The 27,097-nt window shown below is 38.0% G+C and overlaps 1 protein-coding gene across 1 annotated transcript; it reads right to left on the reverse strand.

Moving 5' to 3' along the window:
- Nucleotides 1–3,713: 3,713 nt before the first annotated feature.
- LOC591118 (probable medium-chain specific acyl-CoA dehydrogenase, mitochondrial) lies at nt 3,714–27,097 on the reverse strand. Its single transcript, XM_030997673.1, has 11 exons — nt 26,916–27,097; nt 24,490–24,580; nt 22,845–22,942; nt 14,298–14,367; nt 12,653–12,753; nt 11,931–12,011; nt 9,902–10,141; nt 7,846–7,986; nt 7,247–7,342; nt 6,298–6,546; nt 3,714–5,274 (listed from the first exon to the last, which is right to left on the reverse strand). The coding sequence occupies exons 1-11, from the start codon at nt 26,946–26,948 to the stop codon at nt 5,194–5,196; spliced, it is 1,281 nt and encodes a 426-aa protein (XP_030853533.1). The 5' UTR covers nt 26,949–27,097; the 3' UTR covers nt 3,714–5,193.

Raw genomic sequence — 27,097 nt, forward strand, 5'->3', positions numbered from 1 at the left:
ATTGTAAACCGTCAAAAATAATAATTTGAAATCTCGAGTGGCATGGAATTTATTCAACTTAAAGCTTGGCATATAACGGTTGATAATGGTTCGGTAACATGATAATGATTTCATCCTCAAAATCCAGATTATGCTGAATAGACTATTGTCATAAAATAGGATTTCCTCGTGAAATTATACGATATAGAATACGATCTTGGCCCGAAGTTATCAACAAATAAATCATTACATGGGCCTACTAAGTGAGGACTTATTAACATGAATTTATCAAATCATTCATTACTATTATCATCATTATGATTATTATGATTATTATTATCATCATTATCATATTATTATTATCATCATCATTACAATTACTATTGCTATATTATTGTCATTATAGGTATCATTATGACGATGCATCTTTAAAGCTTATCTGCCGTAGTTTACAGGAGGGATTAGACCGCCCTGCAAGGTCACTGGACAGGTAGTTATCTCATCAACTCAGCTCTCAGTTAACATAAGAAAAAGAGGATCATGGGGGACCAATGGTCACCGATTAGGCATTGTTTGTTATATAGAGGGCGCAAGTAGCTACAAGTAGTGCAGTGGGCCTTTAAAGCAGCTAGAGGTTATTACACTCTACATATATATTTATATCGCTCTCACACAATTAGAGGTCAATGATTTGGTAGGGTCACATGACTTGGCCAATACATATAAATATGCTTCGAAAACAAGACTTACTAAAACCTATACCGCAACTTCCTTTTCAAAGTAACGAGACGGAAACGCGTCTGTAAAAGCATATAAATACATAAGATTACAACTTCTTTATTTATTGAAGGGAATAACACGCGACAGGGCCTGAATTTTTGAAGAATTCCCTAGTTTTTTAAACTGCTGTGTCGCAATTAATCTAGAATAAAAGTGCAGGCCGAAGCGACCTGTTTACCGATGTCGCAATTAATCTTGTGCATATGCCTAAATGATCTGTTTTACAATGTTTTCAACAAAATTTAGTGAAATTCTTAAACAAAATTTGTTTTTGACGACCCGGAAGCTCGCGGGAGGCTTGCCAGACATTACAGCAATTAATGTGCGCGGTGAAGCAAAATATAGCTCCAATGACATAATGTAGACGTATATTATAGTGTCAGTGCAGTCATAATTAGGTTTTAGGTTTAAGTTAAGTGGTCTAGACTTTAACAACATTAACCCTACCCTACTTTAAGTGTTTATAGGTTATTTTATATGTCACCTCTCCCTCCCCCGTACAAAATGAAAGTCTACGCAAGTGCAGAAAAAAATAGAGAGATGCCAAGCAGAAAAAGTTTAATGTCTGTGTGGCTTTTTGTGGTTTGAGGAAGCACAGCTTCACCAGAGGGGGCGCTATATGTTCAAGATGAAGACAGAGCCATTGATCATTAGGAGAGTTTGGCTAATCCGGTTGAGTGGGGCACTATTATGGCGAATGCTTTGTTGGGCAAGCATAGTGGCGGATTTAGGGAGGGGGCCCGAGGGGGCCCGGGTCCCCTCCCCTAGAAAAAAAAAGGTAAAAACATGTGAATGTTACCTTTATTTGAAGACGGGGCCCCTCCCCCGTTGCTCAAGGGGGGGGGGTTTCGATTTGCACATTTTTGGGGAAAAAACAATAAGTGTTCATTCTTGATCTAATAATTTAAATACAGATCGTTATTGACATTATGAAGAATATATTTTCAGTCTTTTTTCTCCCATTGACCCATCTATCATTGCTGTAAGAACCTTGTGAAAAACCACCCTACCAATCAATCAACCAATCAATCAATCAATCAATCAATAAATAAATAAATAAATCAATCAATCAATCAATCAATCAATCAATCAATCAGGCAGCCAGTCTATCAATCAATCAATCAATTGTATTTATCTATCTATTTACCACTTAATTGTTGGATGGAACAGCTTTATCAGCAAGAGTGCTATTTTTCATAGGGTTCCACTATCAGCTAACCATTTAATCATTCACCTGTTCATTCATCATTTATTCACAAACTTATTGGATTTATCAATCCAATAGACAATTTCCTGTCAATCTATTTTTTTCATGAATGCAACTTTTTATTTTTATTTGATATTCTTTAGCTGAAATATTTTCATGAATAACACTCAAAATCTGTCTTTTTGACGATTTTCAGTTCATTATTCATAAGTTGAAATTATTGCATGATTGATATGTGATGGAAAAAATTCATCCAAAAACATTTATGAATATTTTCTGCTATGAATTGGCTAAAATCTTTTTCAGAAATGATATGAAACCTGATTATTTGGGAATAGATTGCAGCTATCATTTAACCAAATCTCTTTCAGATGTAATATATGAAATCAGGCTATTTTTGAAAAGTTTTCAGCTATTCTTGAACTTTCCTAATTCCCGACTACAAACCAACCATGAATTAAGTCATTAAAATAATCAATAAATATATCATAAAACAAATTTTCTTCAAGAAATATGTAGGGTCTGAGATCAAGTAACAAAGTCAATCAAAAACAAAAAAATTAACAATTATTTTTGTTAATATATTCTCATGAGAAATTTATTTGAAATTGTTCACAAAATACAATTTATACCAGAGGGCTCTGTCAAAGGAGTAAGAATTAACCCAGAAACAAATGAATTTATAGTCAATAATATACACGATGTGTAAGTTAATTCCCATGCTTTATCCCAGCTATTGAAAATTCAAACTGGATATAGGGCCTACATTCAAATGAGTTACAATACATGTATGTTCCCTTATTTTGCAGAATACATAAAAAGACTAAAATAATAAGGAATTTAAGCTGGGGAAATTCAACTCAAATCATTTAATAACGCTTTTAACCAACAGCAATTTAGTGGGGGGTTATTTTTTCATTTTTTTTCTTCTTTGGATCCAGAATGCTCTGAATTACAAATGATACATGCGCAGAGAGTGCAAAGTTGATGGAAATTCCTAGTCCATTCCTGTTGTAGTGCATTGTGCAATTCATGAATAAGAGTGATTTAATCTAAAATAATCATTGAAGTCCCCCCCCCCCCCCCCCCCCCTCCTGCTCCCTGTCAGCCTTGTGGGTTGTCTGTCAGCTGGGGCACCCCGTCTATTGGCCACTTTGAAATATTCAGAATCTAGCATCCATAGGAACTGTACCAAACTTTATACATAATGTGACACAATGTCCCAATAACCTCAAAATATCATAAAGCGACAGAAGACTACAACCCCCGCAACAATTCTAAAATAAACAAACTTACCAAAAATACTATCATAGCTTTGCTATAGAAATATAATCAATAATATTTACAATTTTGCAAGATGATGAGGCAGTTTAAGAGTCTTATTGCATTTCATGTGCGCCATAATCTTACCAGGCATAACAAGATACTTTTCTTTATTAATTTTTTTTTTTTGAGAGAGAGGAAATATGGATATACTATAGTCTTACTAGCCCGAATTCACAAAGGAGGTTTAAATTTAACCCATGGTTTAAATCTTTATTTACATAAACCATGGTCTAAAATTAGCACAAATTAAGCGTGGCACAGACAGAGGTCCGTTATTAGACGCGGGCAAGGCAAGGTACACTTAATTCGAAACCATGGATTATGTAACTGAGGGTTGAAACTATGGGTTAAATTTAAACTTCCTTTGTGAATTCGGGCCACAATGTTCACTCCAATTTACCCACAAGGTAGCTCTATTTCCCATTAGATTCATATACATATAGAACTTCATGAAATACAATACACTTGAACATATATGTATATCTTCCTTAATCTCACCCTCAAGCAGGCATAGTCCGTTTCTCTTTTGAATATGGGTGTCAGAATACATTTGCTAACAAGTTAGCTCAAAAATATTTGTAAATCAAGCATTCATGCTTATGACAGTTGGCCTCTGCATTTATCTTGATTCTTTGACTTACCTCCATACTTTCAAGTTTTCAATTATATATATATATGCATTTTCATGTGCGTGTATTTCAGTTGTCAATCTTTATGTAAATCAATAATATCATATACTATTGTTATTATTGACTGTTTTGTATTTGAATTATCAATAAATGCAGAAACATTTACAACAACAAAAAACTCCACCCCCCTCTTAAAAAAACACAAAACAAACACAAAACAAAAAACAACAAAAATAAGAAGATTACATTTTTTCGAGGGAGTGGGGCGCATCCTCTAACCCCTTAACCTGAGACACTGCAAGCAAGTTAACGGTTTCTCTCAGTCATCACTTTCTGTGTTTTTGTTTTGTTCACCACCAACACATGAAGTACAAATGTCACATAGCATATACAAATCAGAAATGTTATTGCAATCACATATACAGGTAGGTGTAGTAACGGTAATCTGAAATGTTAATTAACAGTTTTCCTGCAAATATTTCAGCTGGTTCCATATCACCATTTACTTCAGTATTGAAACAAGTTAACATGTTCATGTACATGTCGCTTGCATAACCCACAACCATTACATTTCTGACTTCTTCTAATCCAAGTTATATAACCAAAAATATACAAATGCTTGATTACTTGTTTATATTCTTTTAAATGTAGGCCTATGTTTCAGCTGAGGGAAGTAATAGAAGATGGTTTTGTTTGGCAATCCCTTTTTGGGGGCATTTTCAGTCTTTTATTTTCATATTTTTGTTTTTAAGCCCTTCCACACAAGAGAGGCTAAACCAGCCAAAGAAAGGAGATATTCTGATTTAAGTTTGGCCCCTATATAATTTTTTGTTTGTCTTCCTCTTTCTTTTTTATAAAATACAAAACAGGTAAACACTTGGTAAAAAACTTTCAACATGTAATAAAAAACTTATGTGCTGGTGAAAAAAAAAAAAAAACTTTCAACCATTCATTTCTCTTTATTTCTGCCTTTCCTTACATCAATAAGGATAAATGGCCTTTTAGCTATGTTCACATAAAACTGCTTAAAATTAACTGACACAACAAAATAAAATTACGTAAACATAGAAAACTTCAGATTTCTGTATCTTTTAATGAGATGAGTAAGTGCATGTAGGGTACTTTTTGAAGACATCTACCATTTGTAATCCTCACTAGCCATTTATTCACGCTGAAAATATCTTTTATTGCCCAACAGCGTTTTTAAAAATGTGGTTTTCCTCTTCACATGTTTCATGTGTGAAAGAGGCTATAGGCTGACACTAGCTGCTTTCACATTGTAGTCTGGCCGGCCCTGGCGAGCAGTTCGCGGGAGATGATGACCCTCTGGATCTGAGCCGTACCTTCATAAATCTGAAAAGGACAAAAAGATGGAAAGAGCACGAGTTAAGCCGCATTCAGAAATGATGCGGCAGATCCGCAGCAGTTTTTTATGATGATGTTCAGTAAATAACCTCAACACTTCTGTATGTTATAACACAGAGCTCAGTGAATATGTGCAAGTCCCTTTGTTGCACGCAGTTGCCATTCTTTTATACGTTAAAATACAACTTGACAGACATATTTTCATCAAAATATACCAAATTCAACAATCCACTTGCAATACGATTATTGACTGCTAGTTTTTTCGAGTCACAGCTTAAATCTATAGCCTTTCAGAGGTCTAGAGAGTGTACCAGCACAGCCGTTTCAAAACCCTTTCAGGGAGTAGTTTTAACTATGTCTCTCAAATCGGTCAATAATTGAATACAGTGAAACCTGTATGGAAGACTGTAAAAGTGGTCTCTATAGGCAGGTTCTCTTCATTTTTTTTACTTTGTATGTCAAATGTTTTGTATATATCTTTTAAACATTGTTTGTAATTTGAATGTTTTTTTGTTTTTTTAATAGTTGAACCAATAAATGAAATGAAATGAAATGAAATGTACAGGTTCCTTCGGTACAGGTTTCAATGAGAACTGTTTACAAAGGAAACAAAAGAGATGTGGTCTTTACAGACAGGTGGCCTTTGCTATACAGGCCATTACCACAGCAGGGGAATGCTTCACAAAGATCTTAAGTCGAACTTTACTCTAAGTTGGACTTAAAAATTATGGAGAGCCATTTGTAGCCTTAAAAAAAACAACTTAAAATGCAAACATTCAAGTATTTTAAATTTTCCATAAATTCCACATCAAAAACATGAAATCTCCTTAATTAACAGAAAATATGAACAATTTTAATCAACATTTTATGCCTTAAAAAAAAATATTTTCAAAGATGCTAATGGCTTTCCATAATTGTTAAGTCCAACTTAGAGATAAGTTCAACTTAAAATCTTTGTGAGACACCCCCCAGGTGTGTCTGTATTATGATCATTACTATCTGCGATCTAACCTGGAAGATTTTAGCATCTCGCATCAGCTTCTCGACGGGGTACTCGCTGTTGAATCCGTTTCCTCCAAAGACCTGGACAGCGTCCGAGGCATTCTTGTTGGCCACGTCGGCCGCGTAGCACTTGGCCAGAGAGGCGTAGTAGGTGTTCCTCCTGCCCTGGTCAATCTCCCAGGCTGACCGATGGGTCAAGAGACGCGCTGCCTCCACACCTACGGCCATGTCAGCGAGGAGGAAGGCCACTGCCTGGTGCTGTATGAGGGTCAAGATAACAGAAGAACACTGTCAATTCCCAAACTTTTGCATAAATGACATTTTCACGAATTAGAGCTCAGTCACAGCCTTTATTGGGGCCTTTATTTACGAATTGCCGACCATGACAAAAATATAAACTTTCAGTGTGACAAAGAAGCTGTCAGATCAGTGACCTGATAAGATTTACAGCTATTTACTGAGAATATTTACATAATCCATGCCAAAACTTTGATCTGTTTGCGAACTAACAGTACTAGAACAGTACTAGTACCTTTAGCTTGATATGTCCAAGTTTTTTTGTTTTATGAGAGCCCAATCAAAGACTAACACAATTTGTTCATTGATAGTCATTGCTGATACTCACTACACATTACAATAGGCGGCCGTGATACATGTAAGTGAAGCACAATGCAGCGCTAGTGAGTAAGTCATTGACAAGCAACTTATGTACGGAACCTGATACTGCCTTAATCTCCAGATTTCGACATATTGGAGGGTGATTCTGTTAAATCAAATCTCTGAGGTCTCCTTGGGTTCTATGCAAGCAAACTGTATTCAAAATATGAGCTTCCAATATTACTTTGTAAATAGACGGAGCATCACCAGTTCATTATCGCGGTAGCGTTAAACGAATTAAACAACAAATCCTCCAACCTACAACCAACGCTATCAGCAAGTCCCACGACTTATCACTTACATTTGCAATGGTCCTGCCAAAGGTCTGTCTCTCCATTGAGTACTTAAGAGCCTCATCCAAGGCTCTCTTGGCCAGGCCTGTAGCTCCAGCAGCGACCTGTCATAAGATCATCAGCAATAAATTTTAATGAATAATTAAATCTGCCTTATCAAAGACTACAGGCTGATGTCTGGCTGATATCCATACTCAGGGTTCGCAAAAAAAATAGGTGCCTGGAACACATGGGCACCCAAATTCAGGACCCACATTTTTTAGTTTTAACAAGGGGCTCATGCATACAGATCTTAAAACTCTCAATGTAGACCTCCTATGAAGAAAAAAAGTATGGAGCCCTGTCATATTGAATAAATACTACAGTTAAAACCTTAAAAACAACAACAAAGACCCCATTATGGTTTCACTTAAAATTGATCATCATTACTGAAAAAAAAACAATCAAGAAAAAAATAAATAAATCAATCAATCAATCAACCCATCCACCCACTCACCAACCCACCCACCCAACCATCCATGCACCCATCAATCCATCAATCCATCTTCTTTTTTTTTTTAATTAGAAGAAACAAATATCAGACAAGACAAATTGAAGGTCGTCTTACCGGGGGTCTGGTCTTGTCGAAGGCTCCCATGGCGATCTTGAACCCCTGACCTTCTCCTAACAAGACGTTCTCTTTGGGGACGACCACGTCTTCAAAGTTGACTGCTCGGGTGTCTGAAGCTCTCTGGCCCATGTTCCATTCCTAAAAGGTGGGGGAGGGGGATAAAGTGTATTAACTCTCTTGTTGTCGATTACAAATGTATCAAATGTGCAGTTATTGTCACGATGATATATAGTGTACTCTTGAAATTATGGAATTGGAATTGGGATTGGGATTCGATTCGGAATTGGAATTGGAAATATAAATTGGAATGGGAATGGGAATGGGATTGGAAAATGGAAATAGAAATTGGAATTGGAATTGGAGTTGGAACTTTTATTGGAATCGGAATTAGAAAAGGAAATGGAAAATGGAAAATGGAAGTTAAATTAAATGAATATGTGAGAATTATATTGCGCAAAGAGATAACATAAAACCATCTGCACTATTCCCGGTAGGATGCGGCGGTCATTGTTGGTCAAACAGCTTGTGAGCGGTCAAGTAACGCCCGACTGGAATGCTCCCCAGGGAGTGGAGATTGTGCACACAGTGTGTGCGGGCAAGCACTGAATCCAATGACCGGGGTAATAGTATAGAGACATTTGTATTAAGCGCTATATAAAAATTAAATATTATTATTATAAACAAGGAACAAAAGAAAGACATAACATACAAATATGACATATAAATTAATTATATGCCAAATTATTCAGATACGTTATATCAGTTGTATAGTCCACATAATCTCATAACCAATAAATATAGCCAAATACCGGTAAGTGCTAATGGAAGTCCATAACCTCCACCGTTCAAACATACTGGTACTGTATGCATAAGTACATAATCAGTGTACCAGCACACTTATTCTGCACTCAATTAAAACATGACATGCAGTATTTCTCAGTCCATTCGTGCCTGCTGGTGACTGCGAACACGATGCGGGATAAACACATTGTGCCACAGTCCCACAGCGGATGCAGGGGTAGGCCTTAGAAGATGCAGAACTTATTGTTCCACTATATTTGGTGCCGTCTCTTCTCATTTGCTCTGGCTTTGTCATTAGCCCCCAAAACTGAGGGACACTGGTAAAGTCTTCAGCAAATATGCAGCCTTATAACAATTATGTTCAAAGTACGTTTCCCCTCATGTGGATAACTGATCAATCATACCTAACATCATGTCATTGAATGAATCTGTTTGTTTAAAGATAAACTCTGGTAAAAAAAGAAAATGAATTCTCACAGAATCTAACGAAACTTACACTGAATGTTCAAGTTTACAAATAAATGTCATGTGCCAAACACTTTTGGAAGAAAATGTATACTGGCTGAGTAATGAGCATAGAAAGATAAGGAAATCAGGGTAGTGCTAGCCCCGACACCATGTGTGTTGTCCCATATACATCTTTCTGTGTAAGTGATTGTTACTTTACCACGACTCTGCCAAATTTATGATGATTTTGATGACTCCAGAACCTTGCATTACACACCATTACTTACATGCTATATGATAAACTTTTCTGATCCATTCCACACCTTTTCTTTCACAATGCAATCGCATTACCAGAACTCAAGTTTATCTTTAAAGGCGGATTCATCCATTACAAAAACAAAATTAAAATTCTCTGTTTTCCCTGATATGGTTTCAAAATTCCAGGTAATATTTCAGACCTCTTTCCAGTTTAATATGTCCTCATCCTGTGGATATGCTACTAGGACAAGAGACAAAATATAGGAGAGAGAGACTGCTTTCCTTTTGGGTGAATGAAATTTCCCAATTTTCCTTGATTTCAGTGGGGGTTTTTCCTTGATTTGAGCCCATTTGTTTTATATTTGAGTAATATTTCTCTAATTCCAAGACTTTTCCCTGACTGGAAAAGGAGAAACTTATCATCCACTATTAATTAAACAGATATTCTGCACAATGACATTTCTCTCATTCCAAGACTTTTCCCTGACTGAAAAAATGGAACGTATCATCCACTATTAATTTGACAGATTTTCAGCATGATGCTTACCTTTTTTCCAACAGTAACTCCTTCTGTGTCCCTCTCGACGATGAACCCGGTGAAAGCGCGGCTAGCCGATGCCTTGGGGTCCAGGTCGGTCCTTGCGAGCACAAAGTACCAGCTGGCATGGCCACCGTTGGTGATCCACATCTTGGACCCGTTCAGGACGTAGTCGTCGCCCTTACGGACAGCCTTGGTCTTGATTCCAGCGACATCGGATCCAGCTCCTGGTTCCGTTACACAGTATGCCTGAAATAGTGTACAAGCAAATGTCATATTTTTGGCATGTTGGTTTTTGTACAACCAGCTAGCTCTAACAAGAGCACTTGAAATTTGTTAATTTTATGCATTCTTGTTCTGGTATACACAAATCATTTTAAGGTGATTGGTACAAGTTAATCTAACTTGAGAAATTTTACTTTTTACATAAAGGACTATAGAGAAATAATAATGATAGCAACAACAACAACAATAATGGTAATAACAATATCATTAACAATAAAATAATTTAAAATAACAATGATTAGTTTAATCGCGGTAGAGGTTTACGGTACACCATGTGTAAAGTCCTAGAAGGACTAAGGAAAGTGGATAGAAAATAGAAGTGAAATAGAAAGGCGAGAAAGTGGAGGTTGGAAGGAAGAGTATCTTTCGGAAATGAGTATAGTCCTGAAAAGGACTGTAAACCAGAAAGTTGTAGATAGGATGAGAGGTTTGAGTAGAAGACTGGATTGAGTTGAAGAGTTGAGTAGAGTTGCAGAGCAAGAGCAGGAGAGTAGACTCGACGTTTCGGACAGGTTGACTGTCCGTCTTCTCATCCTATCTACAACTTTCTGGTTTACAGTCCTTTTCAGGACTATACTCACTTCCTTCCAACCTCCACTTTCTCGCCTTTCTATTTCACTTCTATTTTCTATCCACTTTCCTTAGTCCTTCTAGGACTTTACACATGGTGTACCGTAAACTTCTACCGGGATTATTCATACCACCATGCAAACCTTCAAACATCAAATGATTAGTTTGTTTACCACAGGGAAGCCTCCTCAGCATCACTGCTGTTCTGTATGAGGCCAATAAAATTGCTATTACCCCAGCAATTGCCAGGTAACCATTTACACCTGGGTGTAGAGCGGCAAATGTGGATTAACATCTTGCCGAAGGATGTTAGTGGCAGGCTGGGACTCGAACCCTCAACCCTTGGATTGAGGGTCAAGTGAATGAACCACTATACCACAACACCTCCATCTGCTTTAATCAGGGCCCCTTTTCATTAAAGGTAAAGACCAGTATTGGAAACGCCCCAATTTCAAAAAGTGAAATGGAAGCTCTTATTACCAATCATGTGAAAGAATATGTTTTGAATAATACATGATGATACAAATTTTGCCCGGAAACCGCCTGCTAATTGATATATTTGGTAAATTAGTTTATCTATTGGTGTGTGAGAGATAAAAACGCACGTGTCGCGCAAGTGTGCGTAGTCCCATATACATCTTTCTGTGTACAGTGCTTGTAACTTATAACTTTTCATTTTGATGATTCCAGAACCTTGCAGTACATCTATGCTAGATGATCAACCTTTTCTGATCGATTTCACAACGTTTCTTCCACAATGCAATCACATGACATAACTGGTCTTTATCTTTAAACTTGTTATCAATAACAAATGCTAAATTTGTATGGCAAATTTGCTCTCAGCCAATCAAATGCCCCAATTTTAGTAGCTCATAAGGCTGATTGTGACTTGTAATTGATAATAAGTTTCATGAAACAGGGTATAGGTTTTGGTACAGCATGGATTGTTTAAAGCTCCCACTGCACTACTTATAGCTACTTGCGCCCTCTATAGCAAACAATGCCTAAGCGGTGACCATTGGTCCTCCGTGGTCCCCTTTTTCGTATGTTAATTGAGAGCTGATTTGATGAGATAACCACTTGTCCAGTGACCTTGCAGGGAGGTCAACTCCCTCCTGGCCAAACTAGTGCAGATAGCCTTTAAAAATCCTCCGATTCAATGAAAGTAAAAGACCATTCTTACACAAACAATAGGTTCATCCACAAGCCAGCCAAGATATTTCTTCTGTTGTTCCGGGGTGCCTGCAAGTATCACTGGTGCTGACTACATCAAGGAAGAAATGATAAAACTATGATGCTAACTCTGGAATATAATAAGTCAAATTGCATTCATGTCAAATAAAAACTGATAAATTTATCTAATAGCATACATGATTCATTTTTGGTGATTTTGCTAACACAAAGTTGCTAAATATTGATTTTCAGGTCATCACAACACATCAGTTTTCCATGAAAAAGAAAATTGGCTTCTATTAGGAGAATACTTGATACTTTTCCATCTTTCTCAGCGAGTGATGGATGGTCCCCATACTGGACAGCACTCGCTACGATAAATCATATTTAGGCACAAAAAAAAAAAAAAAAAAAAAATATTTTTGACAACATTCCGTACTGCCATAATGATCGTTAATTTCCGTACCAATTACGGGAAATCCGTACTAGTTGGCAGCTCTGACAGACCCTAAAAATGTCAATCCAGACCATGCACTATAATAAAATAGTGTGTGTGGAGCTCTGCTCTCAACACTGCTATTTCATTATTTCTACTCATATGACAACTCAGGACCTTAATCAAGAACAATACACATCTCTGAAATTCCTTATCTAATCCCGATTGAATCTCGATCAAAATCCAGTCAATGTTAAGGTTGTATGGTCTGACGTGACCTTTGAACTATGACTCACCCCTAATGAGCATGCTTCAATGGCGGTCTGAACTCCTGTGCAGCCATAGGCCAGCTCCTCTGTGATGATGCACGTGTCAAGGATGCCTAGACCAGGTCCACCTGTTAGTATAAATCATGGGCATCATTATAAGCACTGTTTTATTATTTAAGATAAAGACCAGTTATGGTCATGCGATTACATTGTGAAAAAAGCTTGGTGGAATCGGATCAGAAAAAGTTGATCATCTAGCATATAAGTAATGGTATGTACTTCAATGTTCTGGAATCATCAAAATGATAAGAAATTTGGCCCAGTCTTGGTAAAGTTACAAGCACTATACACAGAAAAATGTATATGGGACTACAAGAACATGTGGCATAAAATTCTGTCCTGATTTTATGATGTTACATGCCATATTTAGAATATTAAGGCATTTGAAGAGCCATTCTTTTCAGGGAACATTTTTTATACATGTATGATGTTCTTTCACACTTGCATATAATGCTCACAACATTCCTTTCACCTCTTCCCAGAACTCAATCTTCTCTTACAAAGTTTTGGCATGGGGTCATGAATTTGGTTCAAATGAACATAATGGAAGCATAAATGCGATTTTATCATTTTCAATGACCGTTGTCGCGGTTGAAATCGAGTTTATAGTGATGAAATTGTAAATAATAAACCCTTTATGTTGTATAGCGCTTTAGCATATTATATTATTATAGCATCAAAACAATGTTTCTTGACTACAATCGACCGATGTGCTATTCCCCTTTGGAAATTTTATATCAGAACTGCATATTCTGAGTTCCATGGTCGCAGCTACCATGGAATGGCCTTAGGCGCTATTTTAAATATTTGAAATTTACCAGAAGCACCAGTAAACATTAGATTATTCAATTTCTCAAGCAGAAGTGTTTTAGGGGCTAAATTTTCTAGTGCTTATAACACATCCAAAGGGGCATTCAAATATATTTTAAAATTGTACAGAATTAATATCCATCCAATTTTCTAAATTTCCAGAAACTTTGCATTACCTCTAACATTATTATCATTATTTGTTATCATCATTCTTCATTAGAAATTAACAGACACCCAACACAGATATGAAAACATGGGACACAAAAGATCAATCCACTGTGATGTAGTATTCACAGAAACACTATATGGATATAGCCTACATGTACGGTCACTCTGGGTCAACTACATGAGGGACTACCCTGTGGACCGTACCCCTTGGACTGTTCTACTACCCCTCACTGGACAATCCCCGTCCCTCCCCCCCCCCCCCCCCCTCCCCCTAAAAAAGGTACTCCTAGATCACAATGACAATCCGACCTTGTGGATTTGTATCAATTAACTTGAAACATAAAACTTGTATAATATGTACAGTGTATGTACATATACAAAAAGTCTATCATATATCCACAAATTGAAATTGAAATTTATGTCAAATTTGTGCGTGTTTGCTTCTTATCATATATTCATCTTACAAATAGACTTGGTCAGCATCTACTGAAAAAAGACATAACAGGGGCTGCCTTGTAAAGAGTTGTGATTGATTAAAATTAATCGAATTTCCTATCAAAGTACACAGTTGGGCATAATTTTAAGTGACAATTGATGCAATGGTTGAAAGAATAAATGTTGATTTAAAACTCACCAATATCTTGCGGGAGATGTGTGTTCATCAGTCCAAGCTCCCATGCTTTCTTGATGATTTCCCATGGGTACTGGAAATATGAAAGAAAAAATAAGAATGATTAGATAATAAAAAAAAAAAATCCGGCAAATACATAACTTAAAGGGCAAAGTCCACCCCGATTTCAAATATAAGAAAGTTATGATTCAGATCAATCATACATAAATTGGCAACACTGTGATGTATCTTGCGAGGTTCCAAGACAATTTGTTTTTTGCCTATTACTTTGAACTACTAAAAGTGTACATTATGGATTTCTGTAATTGATATTTTGCTCCATTTGGGGTTATAACGTCTCTTTCCTCTTCCTCTCTGGCTTCTCTCTGGCTTCTCTCCCTTCTTCTTCTTCTTTCTCTCTCTCTCCCCCTCCCCTGCTTCCTCCCCCCCCCCCCCCTGCACCTCTTCCTCCCCCCCCTCTCTCTCTCTCTCTCTCTCTCTATCTCTCTCCCTCCATTCCTCATTCCGCTCCCTTGGTCATCTCTTCTCTTCTCTCTCCCTCTCCCTCTCCTCTCCTCTTCCTCTTCCTCTTCCTCTTCCTCTTCCTCTTCCTCTCCCTCTCTCTCTCTCTCTCCCACTACATGTATCTTACCAGTACTCTTTTTTTTTCCTTTTACCCTCCTATTTCCCTATATTCAAAAGCAGTCTGGCATACATGTATTTCGTTTCCCCTTCCTGTACTAGAAGGCCATATTGAACAAATATAACACACAAACATTAAATGAAACTACATTAAAATCTTAGGAAATGTGCATTACTGATTCTGATATCCTTTTGCAGTCTATGATATTGTACATATGTATATATCATATTGGTATTTATTTAGCGCCTTTACATGAACATGCTCAAGGCGCTTTACATTTTAAAATACAAACATAATAGTTATATACTCTCCAAGTGCATTACACTCTAAAAAATGACAATTACAAAGAAAACAAATGAGTTTTTAAATGTTTCTTAAATAATGCGACTGAGGTGCAAGAACGAATGCTTAAAGGGAGACTTTTCCAAATAATGGGACCAGAAAAAATTATATTTTGTTGACCCTTCTTCGAATTGATGCGGGGGATTTGCAGAAGAAGGGGGTCTGACCTTGAAAGTACCGGTATATTGTTTGTTTTCTTTCCAAGGCCACTGTCTCAATGCACGTTGTGATGTGATAACTTCCTATGAATACTATTCATAGACAAAATATCAATTACCATGTCATCTTGACTAAGTAAAAACTCTGAAAGCTAAGGTGGTATTTAAAAAAAGGTATGTACATGCAATAACTAATTTAACTTCAGACAAAAATTCTGGTAACAAATCAAAATTTTGGACAAGTCATTGGTTGAAATCATCTGGGTGTGTATCTGTAAATAAAGATAAGCTTATGTCTATTTAATAACTGTAATTACAATGTAATCTGAATTTGAAGAATATGTTTGGGTTTCATATCAGAATGCATCTTATCTACGCTACAAGTGACGGACATTGTATCTAAAGTACTTAGGCATAATCAGTAGACAGTTGAGGTCAATGTCAGGTACCAGTGGGACAGACAAGTCCATATTATCACAATGTACACATGGCGATAGATAACTCTGATTATTAGCCAAGTCGACGCCCAGTTAGTGCAATATCCAATGTAGCAGTTTAGTGTCACCTTTTTAGTGACCTTTTTAGTGACCTTTTGATCTTTGGATCCAGAATTAATGCTCTGAAAAATTGTACATGTGCAGAAAGTGCAAATGGAAAACTCAAGTCCTTTTATGTCTTGACCATGCATCCATTTCTTTGACCTTACATGGCTGTATGGAAACCTTGTGACGAATTGCTTGAAGATGGCTTTTTCAACACGAAACCAACTGCTGAACTTCAGCCGCAGACCAATAGACAAACACTTCATCAATACCTAACCCTTACCACTCCAGCGAAGCATAGAGAGTCAACGCTTACATGTGTATTGAACTCTAGCGCTGCACTATGTGCTAATAGGCAGCATTTGCACGCATGAATAGTCAATACACTTATAGCACACAAATGCACACAATCATGCTGATGTGGATGATCGGCAAATTTGCCACTAGACTTACAATTTGAATTTTTTAAATCATTCTTTTTAACATCAGTAAGTTGAAAAAATTGTATTTTACTGCTATTTAGGTGTCATCAATTGTCACTTAAGTACCGATTTTGAGTGAATCAGTTGAGTTTTGTACAGTGGTGTTTGAAATGTTGAGAACCAATAGAACAGGTTTTAATACACAGCCAGGGTAGTAATGTAGCTATGTGTGACCCTTACCCTAGTTTGCAGGCACAAGCCCTTGTCATTCACTGTGTGTAACACTGTCTGCACTGCGAGACTAGGCTGACAGCATTTCTCCATAGGCTTTTTTTACCTAAGCTGCTCTGTTGCATAAAACTTACTGTTGGTGGTAACTTTGCCATTAATAGTAACAGCCATGGAAACCTTGATGTGATGGGCGGTTGAGTGACGTTGCCATGGTAGTAAATAGTAATGTCACAGGAATTACCATCAGTGGTAAGTTTTGTGCAAGGGGGGGGGGGGGGGGGGGCAACGGGGTACACAGCCGGAGACTGACAGTGTTAGGCTCTAGTCAAGGCTTTAGGATTAGTGATAATTAGTGATGTCAAATTAGAGCATGTGCCTTCAGACTTCCCTAACCCTTAACCTACATCTCTGACAAATAACACCCCTAAAGCAACTGTTGCCAGGGCATATAATGTTGGAGCACCCTTTAGGCCAAATTTAAAAAAAAACATGTTTAGCGTCCTGTTTTTTCGAAAAATAGGGAGGAGGCCCTTTTTTTCTTTTCTTTTTTTATCAGAAATAGATCTATTTTAGCAGCATTTTTCATGTTTTTTTCTTAAAAAGAATAAAAAATAAATAAATAAATAAAAAAATAGGAGGCGGCCCCCAAAAAGGAAGCGGGCGGGGACGCTAAACATGTATACTTTTTTTAATGGCCTTACATACATTTGTATAAGTAGAATATTTTCAGCTTACAATTATTGTATTCAAATTTGTTATATAAGGCTATTTTTATGTGTCTATGTATGTACAACCTACATGACAAACTGCCCAAAATACATTAAAGCTCACGTGATAATTGAATGAGGTCTAATGGCAAGGACTGAGCACAGAGAACTTTGAGTCTGAACCACTCCAATATTTCATAGACAATGGTAACATAAGAGCGGTGTCATTTCGTGATGTCACGTACAATGTATATGTGTGAATCCTTAATTGATATAAAGCAAACTTGTGTCTGCATGTACACTGTAAACAATGTATATCATCTTACCAAGTTTGCTTACTGATAAAAGAGTTGCATTATTGTCTCCCAGTGCATGACTCCACTATTTAATTGCGACCCTTTTTGTGCCACAGGCTCAGAGTGAGGAGAGGTTCTATTGTGTGTTTGGAAATGTGTAAGATTTTGACAAAAACATGTACTTAAATTATTTTTTTTATAGATTTAGAACTACTACATAATATGGCCACTCATACATTAATTTTCATGATATCTTGTAGCAGACTATGTCTGTTCTTATTAGTATATGGGTTAAGTTGATTCTTATCTTATCCACAAAATGATGAAATTGTCAGTTCTAAATATATCCCATCACATTAATTTCCATGATATCTTGTGGCAGACTACAATTGTTCTAATAATATGGGTTAAGTTGATTCTTATCTTATGCATGAAATGATGATATGAGATTAACAGTTCTAAATATATCCCATCACATTGATTTCCATGATATCTTGTAGCAGACTACGATTGTTCTCAAAGTGGGCTAAAGTCAATTCTTATCTTATGCATGAAATGATGATATGAAATTGTCAGTTCTAAATATATCCCATCACATTGATTGTCATGATATCTTGTAGCAGACTAAGATTTTTCTCATAATATGGGTTAAAGTCATTATTTATCTCATGCATAAAATGATGATATTGTAGCATAACTAGCCCAGTAATTTAGTAAGACGTCGAGGGCGTTATAGTTAATCGTGAAATATATATGTGTACATCGTGAGATGTCAGTCAGTCAGCGTTCAGCTGTCGTTGGGACAGGTTCTATATAGTTGTGATCTGTGAGTCAGCGTTTAGCTGTCGTTGGGACAGGTCCGATATCAGGAACGAGTAAAGTTACTTGAACTGCAGATACTGTGCAAGTGTGGTTTCTTTATTCCTGTCAGATATTCAGTGATTGTGGGAGTAAGTGAATGAGAGCTAGTCCACGTTATTTCTTACACGATATACTTTTGTGAGAGCCCACTGAGAGATATATAGTCGATGAATGATTGTCGAGAGCGTGGACCGGGTTTTGAGAGACTGCAAGGTAGAGCGCTACCCCGACAGAGCCCAGTTACACCACACTGGTGGCAGCGGTGGGATTGAAGCAACGTGGCTGTAGCAGCTCAGAACGAACTCCCCCAACAGTGAACCCGGAAGTAGATAGCGCCTACCTACGTGTTAGGTATAACGCCTACAGGCGCCCGACAGTGTCAGCGCCTACCTATGTGTTAGGTTTAGCGCCTGCAGGCGCCCGACAGTGGCAGCGCCTACCTACGTGTTAGGTATAGCGCCTGCAGGCGCCCGACAGTGGCAGCGCCTACCTACGTGTTAGGTATAGTGCCTACAGGCGCCCGGCAGTGACAGCGCCTACGCGTGGGAGGTATAGCGCCTATATAGGCGCCGGCAGACATAGCGCCGCACAGCGTCTGACTAGAGTTTTGTGTTTTTGCAAGTATAAGAGAGAGTGCTATAATGGCTGCTCAACGAGTGACAATAGAGGATGAAATTGGGATGCTTGCAGCAGAGGTTCAGCGTGGAGATGAGGATCTTCAACAGTCCAAGGCAGAGATGGCGCCTGGGGTTGCGCCTGGGGTTGCGCATGTACGTGGAAGGTACAGCGCTTGGAGTTTGGCCTGTGTGCAGGCGAAGGCAGAGATAGCGCCTGAGGTTTCGCCTGTGTGTAGGCGAAGGCAAGGATTGCGTATGTACATGTAAGGTACAGTGCCTGTGTAAATAATGATAGCGCCTGTACAGTGAATTTTGTGAGTATAGTGCCTGTATGGAGTTTTGCCTTTATTATGGCCCAGTATTATGGTCATAGATTTGAGGTCAGGACTGATCATGGGGCACTTCGTTGATTTCCGAGGTTTGCAGGGACAGATGGCTCGATGGCTGCAAGTGATAGCAGAGTGCGACTTCAAAACCGTGCACCGTTCTGGACGCTCACTTACCAATGTTTCGTGTGAAGGCGAAGGCGGAACTTCAAGGAGTCAACAATCTCTGATAAACAAGTAGCACCAAAAGTGGAGGTACCCCGAGATAGCTATGCGGAGGCAAGGACAGTTACGATAGAACCCAGCATCGGGAATGAGCAGATGAACCAAGACCAGGCGCAAGATCCTTCAGTACGACGTGGATCCTGGAAGCATAGCAGCGGTCAGGGGACCGGCCGGATTGGTCAGCAATGGCTTCAAAGTCCAGGGTGGAGAAGCCCTTGGAGGAAGTGAGCCCAACTGGAAATGAAGCAAGGCGTTCTCGACAGGAAATGGGAATAGTGACCAAGACCATAGGGTAACCGAATGTTGTCTTATAAGCTAAGCTTCGAGAGGTCGTTGTGAAGGAATTGCTTGGTGGCAAGTCTAGTGGATACCTTGGCATGAACAAGACCAGAGATAAGGTTTGCTGGAGGAGTTGAGGTTCTATGGGGTAGGAACGAATGCAGACATCAGCTCGAGTGTACGGCAGTTGAAGGTAGTTCATGTGGACAGGTTGAAACCCTACGAAGTGGCACTCTTCAGCCTACGGACTCCTAGTTAGAAGCGAGTGTAAGTCAGCACGAAGGTTGAGCAGGACGCTCCTAGCCAACTTGCACGTCAGCATTAGGAGAGGAAGAGGAGGTTGACCCCGTCGACAGGGAAGCTTCGAAACTTGTTGAACCGACTGTACCTGCACCACGAAAGGTTCCGGTCCCAGCCTCCAGGAGGGATCCCGCGAGAACTAGGAATCCACCAAGACCCAACTTATTTAATTGTATTTTGTTGTTTTTACTTATGTACCTGTAATGAATTGTGCCTTATCTTGTTCATCTTAAATCCTGCATTCCTTCTACCCTTCACCCTTTGTCTGTCTTCAAACTCATATTTTCATTCGTTCTCCCTCTACTTCTTTTGTTCTTTCACTCTATTGTAGAGGTGTCGTGGTCGAGTGGATAAGTCACCGGACTGTGGATCACAAGGTCCGCGGTTCAAGTCCCGCCGCGGCACTAATGTCCTTTGGCAAGACATTGATCTACATTTGCCACTCTCCACCCAGGTGTTAAAATGGGTACCCGGTAGGATGCGAAAGCTAATGTGGTTTGATTAGCAAGTGGCGCTTGTAAAATGGCGACTGGCTGGAATGCTCCCCAGGGAGTGGAGAATGTGCATACCTTGTGTGCGGGTAAGCCTGAATCCGATGACCGGGGTAATAATAATATGTTGTAAAGCGCTGTGATACACATGTATGTCTGTAAGAGCGCTATATAAATGCCAATATTATTATTATTATTATTATTCAAGTTCTTAGGTTGCACTTTACCAAGGTTGAACGAATTACTTACGTTGTATTGTTACTAGGCCAATATTTTGTGTTTACGATAGTTCAGGGATGCATTGTTTTGCATTTGTTAGATAGCAGGAGAAAAAGGAGAGGGTTATGTTTCATTTTAACTTGTATAATCATTGTGTTATAAGTCAGAATTTCTGGTCCTATTCCTTCCGCACCTTTTCTTTCCTAAACTTTCCCGTATCTGAATTTCGAAGAAAAATTCACATTTCTAGAAAGTTGAGTTTCTGCTCTTTCATATGACACCTCAATCAGTAAAAATGAGCGAGGAATGACAAAGTTCTGTTTGTTAAAAGTAGTGCTTGCATTTCCATAATTTTATTAAACAAATTCGTTTTCACTGGCGGCCCGCCGTATCAATAAACGAATTAACAAAAGACTTAACTCCGTTTCGTTGACAATCAGCCGTAGACGAGAGTCTTCATGCATGGCTGATTGTCAACGAAACGGAGTTAAGTCTTTTGTCAAATCTGCTTTTTGCCACGGCAGGCACTCAGTGAAAATGAATTCGTTTGTTAAAATTATGAAAATGTAAGGGCTACTTTAAACAAACAGAACTTTGTTATTCCTCGCTCATTTTTCCTGATTGAGGTGTCATATGAAAGGGCAGAAACTCAACTTTCTAGAAATGTGAATTTTTCTTCGAAATTCAGATACCGCCCACCAAATGTCTTTTTGGTTTCCTTCCTTCAAATTGCTTTTTATCACTCATGCGTGAAATATGCATCATCAGAGTAGCATCAACTGAAAGAGGAGACTCTAAGCTTTCCAAATATGTATCATTCATTAATTATGGTTGTGATTAAGTTATGATAAAACATTGATACTTCTCGGTTTCGTTTTTTCTGGGACGCACTGTATAGTTGTGATCTGTGAGTCAGCGTCGAGCTGTCGTTGCGACAGGTTCGTCACCAGGAACGAGTAAAGTCATGAACTGCAGATACTGTGCAAGTGTTGTTTCTTTAGTCCTGTCAGACATTCAGTGATTGCGGGAGTGAGTAAAATGAGAGCTAGTCCACGTTATTCTTGCACGACATACTTTTGTGAGAGCCCACTGAGAGATATAGTTGATGAATGATTGTCGAGAGCGTGGACCAGGTTTTGAGAGACTGCGAGGCAGAACGCTACCCCAGCAGAGCCAGGTTACGCCACAATATGAAATTATCAGTTCTAAATATATCCCAATATGAAATTATCAGTTCTAAATACATCCGATCACATTGATTTTCATGATATCTTGTAGCAGACTACAACTGTTCTAATAATATATATGGGTTAAGTCGATTCTTATCTTATGCATGAAATGATATGAAATACTCAGTTCTAAATATATCCCATCACATTAATTTCCATGATATCTTGTAGCAGACTACGATTGTTCTCATAATAAGGGTTAAAGTCAATTCTTATCTTATGTATGAAATGATGATATGAAATTATCAGTTCTAAATATATCCCATCACATTGATTTTCAGCTGATTCAGCTCAAACAATTGTGATATATTTATTTAAATAGAGCAAACAATAATCTTGAATCGTGAAAATTTGGCGGTTAAAAGTCACTTCTTGACACGTACATGTAAAAGCTCTACACTGTATATGAATCTAGTGTGAATGATTTGAAGTGATAACCTAAACACAAAATATGACTCGACTATCTGTACTACTTGAGAAGTCAAGTTTTGATACATTTTGGAATTTATATTAATATTTACACACATTTAAAAGAATTAAGTGAATTCCTGCCGTTCAAATTTTATTGAAATTCACATCATTTTTAAATGACGTGACTTTCTTTTCCATAATCATCTATGTTTCTGCTCCATACGATAGAACAGACCAGAAAATGACATAACAATTAATAAGAAATAAATTACCTCTCCAGATCTGTCAAGCTCTGCAGCCTTTGGGATGATCTCTTCCGCAGTAAACTTTCTTGTCAGGTCCTGGTACTGCAGCTGCTCCTCGGAGAGAGCTGTTCAAAAGAGATTATGAGCCATGGATAGAATACAACTGTTTCATTAGGCCTAAAAAACAAAGATGATGCATTGCCCTTTGCGACCGACCCAAAAATCTTGAAATCTACGGTCGGCTTTGTAAAAAAGTCTTTTTTTAAACCGCTTTTAGAAAAAAATGTTTTAAAGCATTCAAAACAGAGAAATATCAGCCCAAAGAGGGAGACAAAAAAAAGTTGAAAAAAAAAAAAGACCGACCGACCCATGTTTTGGCACCTAAAGGGCAATACAACATCTTTTTTTTGTTAGGCCTAACATTAATGTGGTGTTCCACATACTGTGTGCAAAATAAGAAGTTGCTTTAGCTGTGGAGTACAATTAAGGCTCATTGGGTATGAAGTGGTAAATCACAAGTTGTTTTTTTTTAAGATGTGAAAGTGAATGGCAACTGCACACTTCAAAGTTCTTACGAGTATTCACTTTAGCTCTGTATTAAAGATAAAGATACAGAAATGTGAGGCGTATTACATTTACATCATTAAAATAAAAAGTGATCACAGCACTTTAGTTGGTCATATCTGAATAATAATTATTAAGTGTGTACTCCTGATGCAATATGGGGCATGTTCACCCAAGTATGATTCAGTTTGTACAGGAAATACATTCAAACTTTGTACAAATTACTGTATACTAGTATAATAATGTATAATGCAATGTCATCAATGAAACTTTTTTTTTGTCTTCTTCTTTTTTAACCACGAAGTTGTAAAATTCAATTTGTTCCAGCTTTATGGCCTTAATCTTTTTTTTAAATAGATCACATAACTACCTGTAGGTAGCTCGTTTCATTACATGGCACATGAGCAAGTTCAAGTTCTATTTTGTATTTATTGACCATTTTGATAATTGAAAGGGTACTTGTTGCAGGGTACTTAAAGCCAAAGGGTACTTATTGTGACATTTGAGGGTAAGATCAGCAAGATCTTAAGGATTTATAGTTTCCAGGTGGAAATGTGACCATATGACCAAACTAACCATTAAAAAAAAAACGGGAGTGAAATATCCATACAAACAATGCTAATTCTGATCCCCGCAATCCATATCACAAGACGAGTTGCGGACCAACCACACCTCTGCTTCGTTAAGAGCTATCTACAGTCGAACCTGCTTTTAATAGCGACCACCTGTATATAAAGACCACCTGTCTATAAAAGGCCATTTTTTTCATTTTCCTTGAGTGGTTTTTACAATTTACAGACAGGTTCCACTGTACTCTTCTTCTTCTTCTTCAAGATAATCTGCCTCCTTCAATAGGCTACTAAAGATTCTTGCAGATGCCGTATATACTTGGCCTAATTGGGGTGTGCAGGTGGACCACTACACCGAGGTTTACGAATAGTGCAGTGGATTCTTAACATGCAAGGGTGGTGACTACATAGTCTCCGGTACTCGGGGCCTCCATTTAACGTCCTATCCGAGGGATGGAGTGTTTTCCACTTAACATAACCTGCGTCTATGAAACAAGGGGAGGGGCACGTTTACTCACAGCATGTATACCGATACTTACCAAAAGATAGACCTGATGACTTTCCTTCGGTTGCTGCTTCTGCGGGACTACTGACAGAAGAAAGGCCTCGCGTTCCGCAAACACCAATGCCCTGCACATAAACAGCAAGATATTATGAGACGAAGAAAAGAAGAGAGCGGGCTCAATTCAAAATACTATAGATTAACAGTAAAAATACATGATGACATGATTGACATCCTTAAAACATAAAGTAAATGAAAAGGGAGATAACCCTGTAAACGATCATCGGATCGGCCGCCGATACCGATCCGATCAGGGGTGATCGGGGAAAAATTACCGATCGCCGATCAATTAAAATGATCGGAAAAAAATCGGCGATTTTTTTTTTTTTTTTTTTTTTTTTTAATGACGAAAATTTTCAAGTTTTTGGCTATCAAATGCTCAAAAAAAGTTCATGGCTGGGATTATTTTGTCATTTGGAGTTGTTGTAGACAATGATTGTTGATATTTAGTGCCTTTTCATGACTTTGAAATTAATAATATTGGTCTAAGAGCAGAGGCAAAACATGCGGGCCGCCATCTTGGATTATAATGTAGGTTTTTTTTGTTTTTTTTAAGGACGAAAATTTTCAAGTCTTTGGCTATCAAATGCTCCAAAAAAGTTCATGGCTGGGATTATTTTGTCATTTGGAGTTGTTGTAGACCATGTTTGTTGATATTTAGTGCTTTTTCATGACTTTGAAATTAATAATATTGGTCTAAGAGCAGAGGCAAAACATGCGGGCCGCTATCTTGGATTATAATGCATACCTACATTATAATTCAAGATGGCGGCCTGCATGTTTTGACTTCCCGTTACGTTGAGCGTGTTAGCCATTCCTCTGATCGGCCCGTTAAGGAAGGTCGTTGTACGTGTGGTGCGAGTAATGCCGTACCAGATCGCATGTACCGATGAAATTCAACTAAATAAATTCTGTTTAATATAATAAAGTCTGTTTAATATGTATGAACAAGCACAAGACGAAATTGCCGAGACTCCGAGTGTGATATATCGGAAATATAACATGAAAATGGCAACACGGCTGTCTCATATTATGGGAAATATAACATGAAATTGAAAATGGCAACACGGCTGTCTCATACTGGTACATGTATATGGGAAATATAACATGAAAATGGCAACAGGGCTGTCTCATATGGGAAATATAACATGAAAATGGCAACACGGCTGTCTCATACGGGTATAGTCTATGGGAAATATAACATGAAAATGGCAACACGGCTGTCGCACCACACGTACAACGACCTTCCTTAACGGACCAATCAGAGGAATGGCTAACACGCTCAACGTAACGGGAAGTCATGTTTTGCCTCTGCTCTTAGACCAATATTATTAATTTCAAAGTCATGAAAAAGCACTAAATATCAACAAACATGGTCTACAACAACTCCAAATGATAAAATAATCCCAGCCATGAACTTTTTTGGAGCATTTGATAGCCAAAAACTTGAACGTTTTCGTCATTAAAAAAAAAAAAAAAATACCTACATTATAATCCAAGATGGCGGCCCGCATGTTTTGCCTCTGCTCTTAGACCAATATTATTAATTTCAAAGTCATGAAAAGGCACAAAATATCAACAAACATGGTCTACAACAACTCCAAATGACAAAATAATCCCAGCCATGAACTTTTTTTGAGCATTTGATAGCCAAAAACTTGAAAAATTTCGTCATAAAAAAATAATTAAAAAAAAAAAAAAAATTGGCCGAATTTTTTTGTCGCTCTTCCGATCCGATACCGATCAAAGGTGCGAGGGTGTCGCTCCGATCTTCCGATCCGATCAGAGCCCCAACTTACAGGGTTAAAGGAAGATATTTGTTATTGACGAACACATCATTTATTGTACTTTAATTGTAGTGTTTGTTTACCTGCCTCTTCATGCAGGGGTGTGGCCTGGGACTGGCCGGGTTAATCACTATACCGACGAACACTTCACACTGGCTTCGTTGTTTGCTAGTAGAGTACTATAGTAGTGCTTAGTGGACTCTTCTTTCTTCTCATGCAAAGCCCTTTCTTCAGTGTACGTTTCATGAAATTATTAATTAAAATCTAGTCTAGACCTTTCTATGCAGAACCAAAAACTTTAAGCAAAACTTTAAAATTCCATAAGGCATAACTTTCTTGTTTTTCATCCAATTTAGATGAAACTTTTACCATTTGGTCTGTTTAATTCTTCCCTATTTATTCAATTAAAATTCCGAATGGGACAGACTTGCCCTGTTAAACTAAATCCAATTTGAACTCTTTAACAACTTTGTCATTGACATTTTCAAGGGCACTCCAGCTCCATTATGTCACCGGAGCTGCGCTGATACGCTAGTGCAGCTATCAATGTCAATGACACACGAGCATCCATCACTCAGCCTCACTCTCGATCTCACAACATTAGTTTGAAACTTACTCGAATTTGTCTTGAGAGTAATCGAAGAGCCATGGTTACAGTAATTCTGCCTTTTTGTAGACCCAAAACTAGAAGGGGTTTGAACTTTTGCCAACTAGATGGTATATGTCGGGATTATAAGGCAGAGTTTCGGATCCCGCGGTCGTACTCGTCGGGTGCTCACGTCGTACTGAAATTACTTG

The sequence above is a fragment of the Strongylocentrotus purpuratus genome, unplaced genomic scaffold (genome assembly GCF_000002235.5).
Source record: "Strongylocentrotus purpuratus isolate Spur 01 unplaced genomic scaffold, Spur_5.0 spur5_scaffold_4, whole genome shotgun sequence".
Lineage (NCBI taxonomy): Eukaryota > Metazoa > Echinodermata > Echinoidea > Camarodonta > Strongylocentrotidae > Strongylocentrotus > Strongylocentrotus purpuratus.

Coding starts and splice junctions, on each gene's coding strand:
- LOC591118 (XM_030997673.1), bottom strand. CDS start 26,948: ATGGCTCTTCGATTACTCTCAAGACAAATTCGA. Junction 6,547..7,246: donor TTGGCAGGACCATTGCAAAT/GTAAGTGATAAG, acceptor ACCCTCATACAG/CACCAGGCAGTGGCCTTCCT. Junction 5,275..6,297: donor GAGATGCTAAAATCTTCCAG/GTTAGATCGCAG, acceptor TGTCCTTTTCAG/ATTTATGAAGGTACGGCTCA.